Source organism: Eretmochelys imbricata, chromosome 3 (genome assembly GCF_965152235.1).
Source record: "Eretmochelys imbricata isolate rEreImb1 chromosome 3, rEreImb1.hap1, whole genome shotgun sequence".
Classification (NCBI taxonomy): domain Eukaryota; kingdom Metazoa; phylum Chordata; order Testudines; family Cheloniidae; genus Eretmochelys; species Eretmochelys imbricata.
This window is the reverse complement of record NC_135574.1, coordinates 84,704,778-84,718,356: the sequence shown is the minus strand read 5'-3', so window position 1 is coordinate 84,718,356 and position 13,579 is coordinate 84,704,778. Positions and strand designations below refer to the sequence as shown.

General features: G+C 41.6%; 1 protein-coding gene across 1 annotated transcript in view; it reads left to right on the top strand.

Moving 5' to 3' along the window:
- The window catches only part of METTL24 (methyltransferase like 24), an 86,225-nt gene that overhangs the window by 46,928 nt on the left and 25,718 nt on the right, over window positions 1-13,579 (top strand). Inside the window, exons 3-4 of the mRNA XM_077811704.1 lie at window positions 4,503-4,642; window positions 8,211-8,439. Coding sequence (XP_077667830.1) covers window positions 4,503-4,642; window positions 8,211-8,439 — 369 coding nt within the window. The remainder of the gene's footprint in view (window positions 1-4,502; window positions 4,643-8,210; window positions 8,440-13,579) is intronic.

The following is a 13,579-nucleotide window of genomic DNA, read 5'->3' as shown; positions in this document are numbered from 1 at the left end:
CGCATGGGGTACTTTTCAATAGTGCTGCAAGCACTGGTGGATCACAAGGGACGTTTCACCAACATCAACGTGGGATGGCCGGGAAAGGTACATGACGCTCGCATCTTCAGGAACTCTGGTCCGTTTCAAAAGCTGCAAGAAGGGACTTTATTCCCAGACCAGAAAATAACCATTGGGGATGTTGAATAGTTATCCTTGGGGACCCAGCCTACCCCTTAATGCCATGGCTCATGAAGCCATACACAGGCAGCCTGGATAGTAGTCAGGAGCTGTTCAACTACAGGCTGAGCAAGGGTCGAATGGTGGTAGAATGTGCATTTGGATGTTTAAAAGCACACTGGCGCAGTTTACTGACTCGCTTAGACCTCAGCGAAACAAATATTTCCACTGTTATTACTGCTTGCTGTGCACTCCACTATATCTGAGAGAGTAAGGGGGAGACGTTTATGGCGGGGTGGGAGGTTGAGGCAAATCACCTGGCTGCTGGTTACACACAGCCAGACATCAGGGCGGTTAGAAGAGCACAGAAGGGCGCGGTGCGCATCAGAGAAGCTTTGAAAACCAGTTTCATGACTGGCCAGGCTACCGTGTGAAAGTTCTGTTTGTTTCTCCTTGATGAAACCCCCCGCCCCTTGGTTCACTCTACTTCCCTGTAAGCTAACCACCCTCCTCTCCTCCCGTCGAGCACCACTTGCAGAGGCAATAAAGTCATTGTTGTTTCACATTCATGTATTCTTTATTAAATCATCACACAAATAGGGGGATAACTACCAAGGTAGCCCAGGAGGGGTGGTGGAGGAGAGAAGCACCAGGAATGGTGGTGGAGGAGGGAAGGACAAGGCCACACAGCACTTTAAAAGTTTAAAACTTTAAAACTTATTGAATGCCAGCCTTCTGTTGCTTGGGCAATCCTCTGGGGTGGAGTGGCTGGGTGTCCGGAATTCCCCCCACCGCGTTCTTGGGCATCTGGGTAAGGAGGCTATGGAACTTGGGGAGGAGGGCGGTTGGTTACACAGGGGTTGTAGCGGCGGTCTGTGCTCCTGCTGCCTTTCCTGCAGCTCAACCATACGCTGGAGCATATTAGTTTGATCTTCCAGCAGCCTCAGCATTGAGTCCTGCCTCCTCTCATCACACTACCGCCACCTTTGAGCTTCAGCCCTCTCTTCAACCCACCACTTACTCTCTTCAGCCCGCCACCTCTCCTCCCAGTCATTTTGTGCTTTCCTGCACTCTGACATTGTCTGCCTCCATGCATTCATCTGTGCTCTGTCAGTGTGGGAGGACAGCATGAGCTCAGAGAACATTTCATCAAGAGTGCGTTTTTTTCGCCTTCTGATTTTCGCTAGCCTCTGGGAAGGAGAAGATCCTGTGATCCTTGAAACACATGCAGCTGGTGGAGAAAAAAAAAGGGATAGTGGTATTTAAAAAGACAGATTTTATAGAACAATGGGTACACTCTTTCACAGTAAACCTTGCTGTTAACATTACATACATAGCACATGAGCTTTCGTTCCAAGGTTGCATTTTGCCTCCCCGCAGCATGTGGCTAGCACCTCCCCGCTTCCCCCTCCCTGTGGCTAACAGCGGGGAACATTTCTGTTCAGCCACAGGCAAACAGCCCAGCAGGAACAGGCACCTCTGAATGTCCCCTTAAGAAAAGCACCCTATTTCAACCAGGTGACCATGAATGATATCACTCTCCTGAGGATAACACAGAGAGATAAAGAACGGGTGTTGTTTGAATGCCAGCAAATATACACTGTAATGCTTTGTTCTACAATGATTCCCGACTACATGCTTCTGGCCTGGAGTAGTAAAGTGTTCTACCATGGTGGATGGAGTAAGGCTGCCCTCCACAGAAACCTTTTGCAAAGGCTTTGGGAGTACATCCAGGAGAGCCGCGAATGCCAGGGCAAATTAATCATTAAACATGCTTGCTTTTAAACCATGTGTAGTATTTAAAAAGGTACACTCACCAGAGGTCCCTTCTCCGCCTGGCAGGTCCGGGAGGCAGCCTTGGGTGGGTTTGGGGGGTACTGGCTCCAGGTCCAGGGTGAGAAACAGTTCCTGGCTGTTGGGAAAACCGGTTTCTCCGCTTGCTTGCTGTGAGCTATCTACAACGTCCTCCTCCTCATCATCTTCCTCATCCCCAAAACCTGCTTCCATGTTGCCTCCATGTCCATTGAAGGAGTCAAAGAACATGGCTGGGATAGTGGTGGCTGAACCCGCTAAAATGGCATGCAGCTCATCATAGAAGTGACATGTTTTGCGCTCTGACCCGGAGCAGCTGTTCGCCTCTCTCGTTTTCTGGTAGGCTTGCCTCAGCTCCTTAAGTTTCACGCGGCACTGCTTCAGGTCCCTGTTATGGCCTCTGTCTTCATGCCCTGGGAGATTTTGACAAAGGTTTTGGCATTTCGAAAACTGGAACGGAGTTCTGATAGCACAGATTCCTCTCCCCATACAGCGATCAGATCCCGTACCTCCTGTTCGGTCCAGGCTGGAGCTCTTTTGCAATTCTGGGACTCCATCATGGTCACCTCTGCTGATGAATTCTGCATGGTCACCTCTGCTGAAGAGCTCTGTATGGTCACCTGCAGCTTGCCATGCTGGCCAAACAGGAAGTTGAAATTCAAAAGTTCGCGGGCCTTTTCCTGTCTACCTGGCCAGTGCATCTGAGTTGAGAGTGCTGTCCAGAGCGGTCACAATGGAGCACTCTGGGATAGCTCCCGGAGGCCAATACCATCTAATTGTGTCCACAGTATCCCAAATTCGACCCAGCAAGGCCGATTTCAGCGCTAATCCCCTTTTCGGGGTTGGAGTAAGGAAATCGATTTTAAGAGCCCTTTTTGTCGAAAGAAAGAGCTTCGTCGTGTGGACGGGTGCAGGGTTAAATTGATTTAACGCTGCTAAATTCGACCTCAACTCCTAGTGTAGACCAGGGCTGAATGGGGCAGGGAGAGAGGAGAAGCCTACATTAGTGCTTATGGCTTAGTGAATCTTGGGGACATCATGAAGAAAAACTGTTTGTTTTCATTAATTTACCATAGGTATTATGAGCTAAAGAGGGGAAAAATGCAGCATGCAGCCCTCCAAATGGTAATTTTCAAGATAATGGTATTTTAAAGATTCATCATCATCATCATCATGTTCCTATTACGCCTCTGGCGTTTAGGGCAATGACGAAGCTCCTCCGCTCCTGTCTGTTTCTGGCAAGTCTTTCAGTAGCTTCCCAGATGTGCCCCAGGTTTTTCAGCTCAGCTTCCACAGCTCTTCGCCATGTTTTCGGGTGGCCTCATTTTCGCTTGCCTTTAGGTGTCCATCTTATTGCTACTCTTGTGATGGAATCAGTTTCCATCCGAAGCACATCACCAATCCATCTCCAGTGCCTCCTGGCAATGATGATGCTCAGATCCTCTTATTTTAAAGATTAAGCCTCATTAAAAGTGAGTGTTTTGTTTATTTGTAAACAGAGGATATGGATAGTGATTGCTAGAGCTCAGCCTGAATTGTGACTTCCATTCTAGCTCTGTTATTTAGTTGTTCTGTCTCATCAGTTCCAGAGAGGTCAGTGTCTGTGCTTTCCTAGTGTTGGCTGAGATTGGAAATTGGATGAGAGCTATCTGTCTGAGGCTCTACCTGGACAAAACAGAAGACATCAACTTTTTGTTTGCCTGTAAATTGCGTAGCAAACCTATGGCACTATATAAATAATAACAGTGAATCACAGGCCTGTAGATCAGTGGTTCTCAGCCAGGGGTCGGGGGCCCACTGTGGGGCCCTAAGCAGATTTCAGGGGGGCCTCCAAACAGGGCCAGCATTAGACTTGCTGGGGCCAGGGTAGAAAGCTGAAGCCCCACTGCATGGCGCTGAAGCCCAGGGCTCTGAGCCCCACCACCCAGGGCTGAAGCTGAAGCCTGAGCAATGTAGCTTTGCAGGGGCCCATGTGGCATGGGGCTCCAGGCAATTGCCAGGCGTGTTACCTCCTAATGCCGACCCTGGCTTTTATATGCAGAAAACCAGTTGTTGTGGCACAGGTGGGCCATGGAGCTTTTATAGCATGCTGGGGGGCCTCAGAAAGAAAAAGGTTGAGAACCTCTGGTCTAGATAATCAAGTGCTATGAGATTTTTTTCCAAAAGGATACAAAATGCAGAATTCAGTCCAATGTTTGAAAGGAAAAATAAATTGACTTTTATGCTCAAGTGAATTGTTTTTAGGGAAATCGATTCAGTATATAATACTGAAGCTCAGTTATTTGCCTTTAATATTTGTATTGGTCTTAGGAGGGATTTTTCTGATCCATGGCAGTCTTCACCCAACAAAAGAAACAAACAAGATAAAAACAACCAGTCTTTATAGCCATGGACCTGATTGTAACTCAGATTATAATTAAACAATTTCTAATTTTCCTACCCACCACCTTTCCCCCACAAAGTAAACCAAGAGTAAATTTAAAAGATTGGTGTTCTGCACGTTAAAACAAAACCTCTTCTGATTTCAACAGATTTCATGTGAACATATGAATATGAACAGCCTGACAGATAACTCTGAAACCATAAAGAAGCCGTGGTCAATCTGTCTTGATGACAGGTTCAGTTTAGTTCATCGAATCAAAAGCAAGCAATGCCGTCTCTATTCACTTGGGTAAGTACTCCTTTTGGAGGAACAGAAAAGCATTTTAGCATGAAAAGGCCCTTTCTTAAAGCAAAGTGTAACAGTATTATCTAACAAAAATTTGGGTTTTATTCAGTTGCCTTTAGTACTTGTTGACTAGTGTTGGTCCCTGTTGTGGAATGTGATTTAAGAAAAACCCTTTCTTTCTGTGAGGTCCTTCCCTTTTCTTTCTCATATTCAACATGACAATGATGCACATGATGGAAAGTAAAGAATTAATAATTTAAGAGTGATGGTTCCATTAAAGGAAGATGGAAGTTAATGAGGTCAACTGAGAAGCAAACGCTTCCTTCTCTAAGCAGGAAATTCTTGTATAATTACCAGTTACTTCAAAGGAATTATTTGTAAAACATCTTTCTCCACTCCCCAGCCAAGAATCAGATTTTCCAGGGTGAGAAAGCACGCTATGTGGTCAGGAGTGACAGAGCACTTGTGCTGAGGTGATAAATAATAAAAACATTGTGGCCTTCTTGTAAAATGTTTTAGTCAGTTTAGTGTTCACAAAATGTTGAGATTGAAATTCACGTAGTTCACCAAACTGTCATTTAATTAAACTTTGTTTACACTGTCCTAGACCAGTTTCAAAACAGTGACGTAGTGAGAGAATCCATCTCCCATTGCCCTGAGCCTGCACAATTTATTTCTATGATTTTGATAGAGTGGATTTAATAATGAGCAAAAAGAAATTAATCCATTCCCTTCAAGATTGGAATAACTGAGAAATGTGTTTGTGTATCAGTGATTATGACAGGGCCGAGAGTAAAAGGGCTATCAAAGTCAAAGGGAGTCTTTCTATTGACTTCAGTAGGCTTTGGATCTGAGGAAGTAAGAGTCTGTGACCAAAAACAGTTGGGTGAGAAAGTTTTCTCATTGGGGAAAATTACAGGTGAGTTCTGAGTTTTCACCCAGAGAGAGCTCCTCCTCCCTACTGTTTTCTTCTTCTTTTCTGAAGTATTTACACAGCATATTTCAAACAAACATGTAATTTTAATACCAAAAAAAAGTTTAGGTATGTCTGAGTTTTTCACAAGTTTTTTAACTTCACCATGAAGATTTTTTGCTAGGCTAGCCTCATAAGATGCGCATGTGTATGTGTTTGTGTGTGTGTGTGTGTGTGTGTATATATATATATATATATATATAATCATACACCCAAGCAAAATACATCCCATAAAGCAGTTTTTTTAAAAAAAGAAAGTACTTTGTGTTACAAAAAAGCAGGCTTTAATTCCCTCGGACTCTATTTATAGTCTTTCAGACTCATTGCCACTTAATTCTTCTGTTCTTTGGTTCTTTGGTTTATGACTGGCAGAAAAGTAATTTTGTTCTGAGTAAGACAAAAATCTTCTTTAAATGTTCCACTCCTCTAATTCATTTTATAAACAGTAAATGAAAAACAGCTGTTTCAAATTAACAGCATCTTCCACAGTGGGGGAGAATGTCACACAAATGCAGAAGTTCAATTTGAGTGTAAAAGGGACAACCCTGCATTAAATCTGTAATCTTTAATAATTGAAGAAAATATTCTGCATATGTGGGAGCTATGCCAAAAGGGGAGAAATGTTATATGTCAGTGTGAGTGAGCCCTGCCTAAAACCTCTGGAGGCCCTTTGATATTAATTTTAACTATTTCGAGTACTAGCATGCATGCTGCCTTTTTTTGCTTTGGGGACAGGATTTCCCAGAATGATATGGAATTGTAATATGTATTAGTGAGCTGTAGCATTATCAGTGCTAAATCTGTTTATATTAAACTAACTGTTACAAACACAATATGCAGACATTCAAACTGGGATAATATGGGATTTCAAAAACTTACCAGTTGAGGTTTTAAGTGTCTCTTTGAAACACTGTGTTAAACCGTACACAGTATAAGAGTTAGATAATGTAAAAACTACCTAAAAATCAATGCAAAATGTGTCTCAGACACAAGCCAGGCCTGGAAATTGCCATCCTGCCCACCCCCCATCTGTCGGCCTAGGTTGTCTCCTTCTATGGAAAATCCCACAGAAGGGGAAGATAGGACCTTAAAACTGCAAGTTTTTCACAGCTGCTCCTCTCTGTCTTTGTCCCCTCTAGACCTGTAATACATGAGCAGGCCAGGAATGCGCACTTGGAAATGGGGTGTGTGGCAAAGGTGTATTCTGGGGCTGTGCAGGGGCCTGCCTGGCTCCCAGTGCAAGTCAGAAACAACCCATCTGCTCTAATTTCTGTTCTGTTTCTCATGGCCCTCTATGAACCCCAAGAAGTAGAGACTAGCTATACTGCACTGCACTCTCGCTATGCCCAATGTGCTCCAGTACATCCCTGGTCTGTCCCCTCCAGAGAGGGCTGGGAGCAGGGCCAGTGTTGAGCCTTTATTCCACTTTTACACAAGCTGTAGAGGCCCCTTGAACAAAAGGTTATTGCCAGGGTGTGATTTCTCCCCACTTTGAAACCCGCCTCTTCCACTGCCTGTGCACTGTACATGAAGTTTCAGTGTAACTATTGATTACAGCAGTATTGTGTCTTCACCTTTACTTAGTGTAAAATAAGACAGTTCAATGACAATAGCATGTTTCATTGTACTGACACTAGAGACAGAAACTGTTTTCTATCCACGGTTGGATGAAAGGGTCTCCTTTCTTTTTCTAACTCAAGCTACTTATACAGAAGATCTGTCTTCTGAAGCATCTTTTGTATACTTTGTTTCCCCTACTGCATTATCACTTACCCTCACCCTCAACACAGCCACGTTTGAATGTTGCAGGAGGATAAGCAGATCTGTTTTTTGAATCTCACCGTATTTTTTTCAGTTTGTGTTTGTTGTTGATGTCCCAAATGGCCTAAGACATTTCAACTTCCTGTCTTCCACATATACTTTTTCTGTTTTCCACTCTCTTGGTCTCATCCTGCAGTCCTTATACAGGCAAAAATCCTTTTGAAGGCAGTGCAAGTATTGCCTGCACCTGGTGTAGTGCATCTGCTTCTCTGAAATGTACAATTTGAAAGTACTGAAAGACTGTCGGAGGTAAATGTCTTCCTCAATCACTGAGTCTCTTACATGCTCATCAGCTCTAGTATGCTGATTTACACTCACTTTATTTATTTATTTACACTTACTTTATTCTGATTAATTTAGTTCATGCAAGCCCCCTGAAATATTTTTGATGTGTAAATAGGGTTATAGCAATTAAAAGAAAACAAATCTCTAAAAATACCCTAAAGATCACTTAGCATATTGCACTAAGGAAGGTAGTTATTTTTTTTTAAATTTCCTTTTGCTGTGAAGTTATTGGTGTTGATTCCTAATCTTCAGCAGGAGAGAGAGTGTTCCATTTGTTTATTCTGTTTATTTTTAGTGACCCAGTCAGAATCAGGTCCCCATTGCGCTGCAACAGCAAGTTTACAATCTGAAAAACAGTTCCTTTGCTCTGCTTCAAAAGCCAGTATGTAGGAGTATCCTCTCCCCTTGAGTATCCATGAAAGTCTGGGATAATTCAACAGTTGGGTACAATTTCTTTTTGCAGTAATAATAATATCTTGTTTGTTTCTGTAGATTGAGCAGTGATGATAACCAGTTTGAAATCAGCCTGGCCAACAGTGGTTGTGAGGTGCATCGATTTGATCCTAGTATCAAGTCAGCTCATATTCAGGAGGGACGACACCTCTGGAACCATCGCCTGTCCATTGACTGGAGAGATCCCAATCCGGCAATTGCTCCTCATAAACTACGCAGCCATACGAAAAAGCTTGGCACCATCTTGAATGAGTTTGGACACCAGAAGGTGAGAATTAAAGTGCTGCAATTATAACACAAGGATAACGAGCCGAGAGAATTCCAAAAGTTTCCTTCCTGTTAGCCCGAGGGGCTTGAGGCACTCTCTCTCATTTCCAAAATCCTCTTCCAATAAATATCTCCTCTTTCTAAAAAGTTGTGTTACATTCTGTCATGAAGGTGCTTTTCTGTGGTGCTTTTTCAGTTCACTGGCAACAAACACCTTGATTTTAAATCACTAGCCAGACATTCAGTATTCTGTTCCTCTCTCTCCTTTTAGACCCTCTTAATAGAGGCTATCTGATAACTTCGGCTACTTGTTTTCTCAGCCCTGTCCATAATCTGAGTTTGAATGGTGAATCCTTAATACAGCACCTTTTATAAGATCACAGAAACGTTTACAACTATAATTAGAACAGAAGAAATTTTAAAAGGATTGTTTATGTTCACAGGGCCATTCATTTTTATTAGAGACTTCAGTAACAAAAACATCCTGGTTTGAAATTGCCAGTAATCTGTTTTCTTGGGCTTGCCTGATCTCCTTATAGGGAATTTTAAAGATACTAGAGTTCTTCTGGTCTTCAGTGACTTTTGCCAAAGTACATTTCACAAAGTTCCTGACGTGCAGACACTGCATACTTTCAAACGAATATTGCCCTCAAAGAATGTACTAACATGAATTAAAATGTTAATATGCCTTGATACCCTCAGCTAGTTCTGCTTGTCTTTGTTTTTTAAGAAATGGACAGACCTAGCTGCAGAGGTGGTCTCCTGCAGGACTTTCAGAGTAAGCAGTAACATAACATGTAGGTTTGTCATTGTAAAGTATGAGGCACTCTTTTAATTACTTTTTTTCCTTTTGTATTTTGGCTCAGCTATCCTGACAGAACCATTTTGAAGTTAAAAGTAAAAAGCGGAGTGTTTTTTCTATCACAGTCATATTGTTCCTATTTTAGACTTATGCTTTAGTGAAAGAGTATCTGAACAGAGAGATGACTTTTCTTTGATATTTGTGTTGTGAAGAATTATACATTCTAAGATATATATATCAAAGAAAAGCCCATGAAACTTGTTAGACTCTAAACCTACTGGGGAATAATCTTCCAGTTAGTGTAGTAATTTAGAATGATAAGACCCTGAATGAATTGGAAGATTGGACTCTGTTACTTCTGTGTATGTTAGGTGAAAGTCACCCTTGGATGGAGGGGCCACGAAAAGGCTCCAGCACAGGAAAACCAGAGCAGTTCTTCTGTGCCAGTGGAGGCAGCCAGGGAGCATAGCTCAGCATGTAGAGGAAGTATGAGAGCGTGGCTATTGAGTCTGTAGTTATGTGGATACATTGGCCACATATACATATCACATAGGATTTGGTTGTGGAGGGTCTCTGCATACATGGTGAGCATACACTTTCCACACTCTGCCCTCTATGTAACTCCCCATACGAAGCCAGTGTGTTTGTTGAAGGTGGGAATTGAATTTCGTCCAGTGAGAATAAAACCATTATATGCTTTGCAGTATTCTACCATTTCCCATTTACTGAATATTTGAATGAGCCAATTCAATTTACATAACTTTTTCTGTATTACAGAGACAAGATGTGTGAGGTAATATCTTTTATTGAACCAAATTCTATTGGTGACAGAGATGAGTAAGTTGGTCCAATAAAAGATATTATCTCACTCGCCTTGTCTCTCTAATATCCTGGACCAACACAGCTACAGCAGCTCTGTATTAGAAAAGCAGTCTAAAGAGATTAATGCTGCCCTGCATCTCTGGATTATATGTTGCATAAAGACTCAAACAAACTGCTGTTCATTAAGAGTACCTCAAAGTAAATATACTGACTTTCAGTTTTTCATTTTCCTACTGAATGTGAGTGGAATGTTTTCCTTCACTGTACAAATAAGCTAATGCAAAACATTTTCATGACATACTTTCCAAATCATTTTTCAATTAGCCATTTAAAATATTCCCCTCCTTCCATTCTTTTAACTTTAAAAATCCATCCTCTTTCCTTAGAAGTTATTGTTGCCCCTGCTTCTAGTAAGGAATTTCAAGCAACTCCATTTGAGCTAAAGTCAAGTTTTGTCCACACATTAACTACACTGGTGCTGTAAAATCATCTGCAATCCTCCCATTATAATGTGAGTGCCTCCTCTGTAACGTTCGGCCTCTGCTGGACCATCAGGGCTTACCAATTTATGCATGAGGAACAGATGTGACATAGCCACGGGAAAAGACTTTGGAGTAAGTATTGGACAAACTAGGAAACATAAGAGGAAATGTGTGCAACATCTGTGTGTCCCTTCATGGGCAGTTTTGGTGTCCTAGTGTATTCTTGTTTCATTTCCTCTATGTCAGAGGTGGGCAAACTACGGCCCACAGGCCACATCCGGAAGTCCCAGGAAGTCGCACTTGGGAATTCCTCCCTTTGGGGTACCCTCAAGCCCTTTCATCCCCACTCTGGGGAAGAGCTGAGAAAGAAAACAAAGGAAATCAGCTGTTGCCACCAGGTAATTAAACAACATATGCACAAACCTCTTAGGACACAAAAACCCAATCCTGTTCTTAAAAAAAGTAAATTTTATTAAAAACAAACAAACAAAAAAGAAAATACATTTGGAACTTAAGCTATTGCTAGATTTAAAAAGAGCAAATATAATAATTAAGCATCAAGAATGGTTTTCTTGAGGTCCAGCTTAATGGCTATAAGCAAAACAAAAGCCTTTGGGGGTTAGCACAGAGGAGTCCACAAGCCATAAAGAAATAAAAGAGAGAAACCTAATTGCGTCTTCCTAGACATTCCCTGATCTACTTACATATCTGGGGTTCAGATAAGTAATTCCTAGGTACGATTTAATGATTTTTCATACCTGGTTTAAAGCTTCTTACAGCATTGCTGCTCTGTGTCTCCTCTCTCTGGAGAACAACAACACAGACAAAGGGAAAGTTTTTTCCCAATTTTAAAAAGTTCTAGCCTTCCCATTAGCTCTTCTGTCAGGTGCCCACTCCCTTTACCTATGGGATTTTTTAACCCTTTACAGGTAAAGCAAAATCCTTAACAGGGATTTTGTAGCTAACTGGTTGGCTGGGTGTCCAAAATAGGTAGTTCTCCCCCCTCCTTCATTTATCACAGTAGGTATCAACAATTTGTGGCTACTTGGACAACTCCCCCCCATTTCAAGAGGCAAGGAAGTTATTAGAAAAATCTCCGATTAGTCCAATTCAACTTTTTGAAATATTCATACATACTCCAGTGCTGCAGACCTCTTGTATATGCTACTCTTACCTGATTCTGGCAGGAGTTATCTGAGTGCAAATATTGCAGGACTGGGACTCTCAGTGTGTTAGGGATAGATGAACACAGAACTTCTGTTACTGACCACATACTTGGTAAATTCCAGTGTTCTTTTAGACTGGTCACAAAGCAGCTCATTCTGTTGCTCAAGGGTTATCTACTAATCCTAAATTCAGACTTTATTTCAGTAGATAGCTGGTTCAGATTTCCAACCAAATCATTCATCCAGTCTTAGTATATATGTGTGTATTAGCTTTGTATACAGCTTTTGCATCTTCTCCAAATGGTAAATGTTTTTTCCTTGTAACCCAGGCTTTAGTATGCAGTATAAGGAACAGAGGAAATCTTAAGAGAAATCCAAGCTCCCATGCCAGTCCTGAAATCCCAAACCCAACCATTACATATTTTTTGTGTTATAAAGATTGTGCTAAAAAGCAAAAATAAGAATCTTTGACAGTAAGGCTCTTAGCCGCAGAAGCAAATTAATTCATGCTGGCTTGAAAGTATATGCATGAAAAATGCACGGTCACACATGCAAACTGTTTATTCAGCAGTAGTTTTCCTTCCCCTGGAGCTCAGCAGTTCTGATCTATCAGGGTGTCCTATTATGCACAGTCCAATGAGCCTGGTGTTGCATTCCTAGGAAAGATAGGTCAGCAGCCCAGAACCATGTAAACAATGACCTCTCAGAAAGTCAGAAAAACAAGAAACTGAGACAGCAAATTGAATTTGCATTTAACAGCAAAGCACCTCCGAATATAATTTTTAGACTGCAGTAAGGAGTTGCTGTCACCTGTATTACTATTAAAATAATGATTTTTTTTAAAAAAAGAAATTATGTAAGATACAGTTGCATCAGGTCCACAGTTTACTATTAAAAGAAATTATGAAAGTTTTAATATTTTAATTTATGCTGGGTTTTGCATTAGGAATTGTTTGGGTGACAAGCTGGCTAGCAGATGTCAATTCCATTTTATAGAACATGCTTAGATTTAAGGCTTATAGAAATCCCAAAATTGTCCTCTTAACTTATTATTTAATACCTGACACAACTTCAGAAATTACACCCTGCAGTAATGTTGATTAATAAACTCATAGCCTCCTAAACAAGAAATTTATCACCTGTCTTCATCTCCTAAAGCAGTTAATGTAAAGTCTGTTTCATGCTGCATTTCTAGTTTTGAGAAAGCTGGTAAGAAAGATCAAAGATGCCAGAAAATTAATTCCCCATTTTGTTTTGGTACCACTTGTGTTGGCAGCAGCACAAATAAATATAAAAGCAAATATACAAGGCAAAAATTGCACAGTGACTTAGTTGCATATGACGATCAGATTAAGAAAATTCAAAAATAATGCATAAAGGTTGGTGAAAGACTACTTTCAATTTTTAAAAGCAATAAAATGACACTTCCCTGCTTCCTGAGGGCTATTATTATTAATGTAGTGAGAGACAATGTGGTCTTGTGGATTTCTAGCATAGCCTCTAACTTGGGCAAGTCGTTTAATCTTGGTATCTCATTATCCTCCATTAAGATTGACTTACCCACTGCACAGAGATGTTTGGAGTTAGTTGGTGTGTTCCAGATCCCCAAAGGGCCGTAGGCATTGTGATGCTGAGCATTGCAACGCCTAACTTTTAGTCAGCTAGGAAACCACTGGAACAGCGATGAGCTCCACAAAGTCTTGGGTTAGGCACTCAAGCTCCCTGAAAGAGAGAGGGGAGAGAGAGGCACCTAGGAATGGGATCTATAAAAGCCAACACACTAGGCAGGGAGTCTAATGGGAGATGCTGACGAGAAGGATGTGTCCTAAGTCCCACCTGTCTTACAGAGTTAGGCACTTACATCTGGGA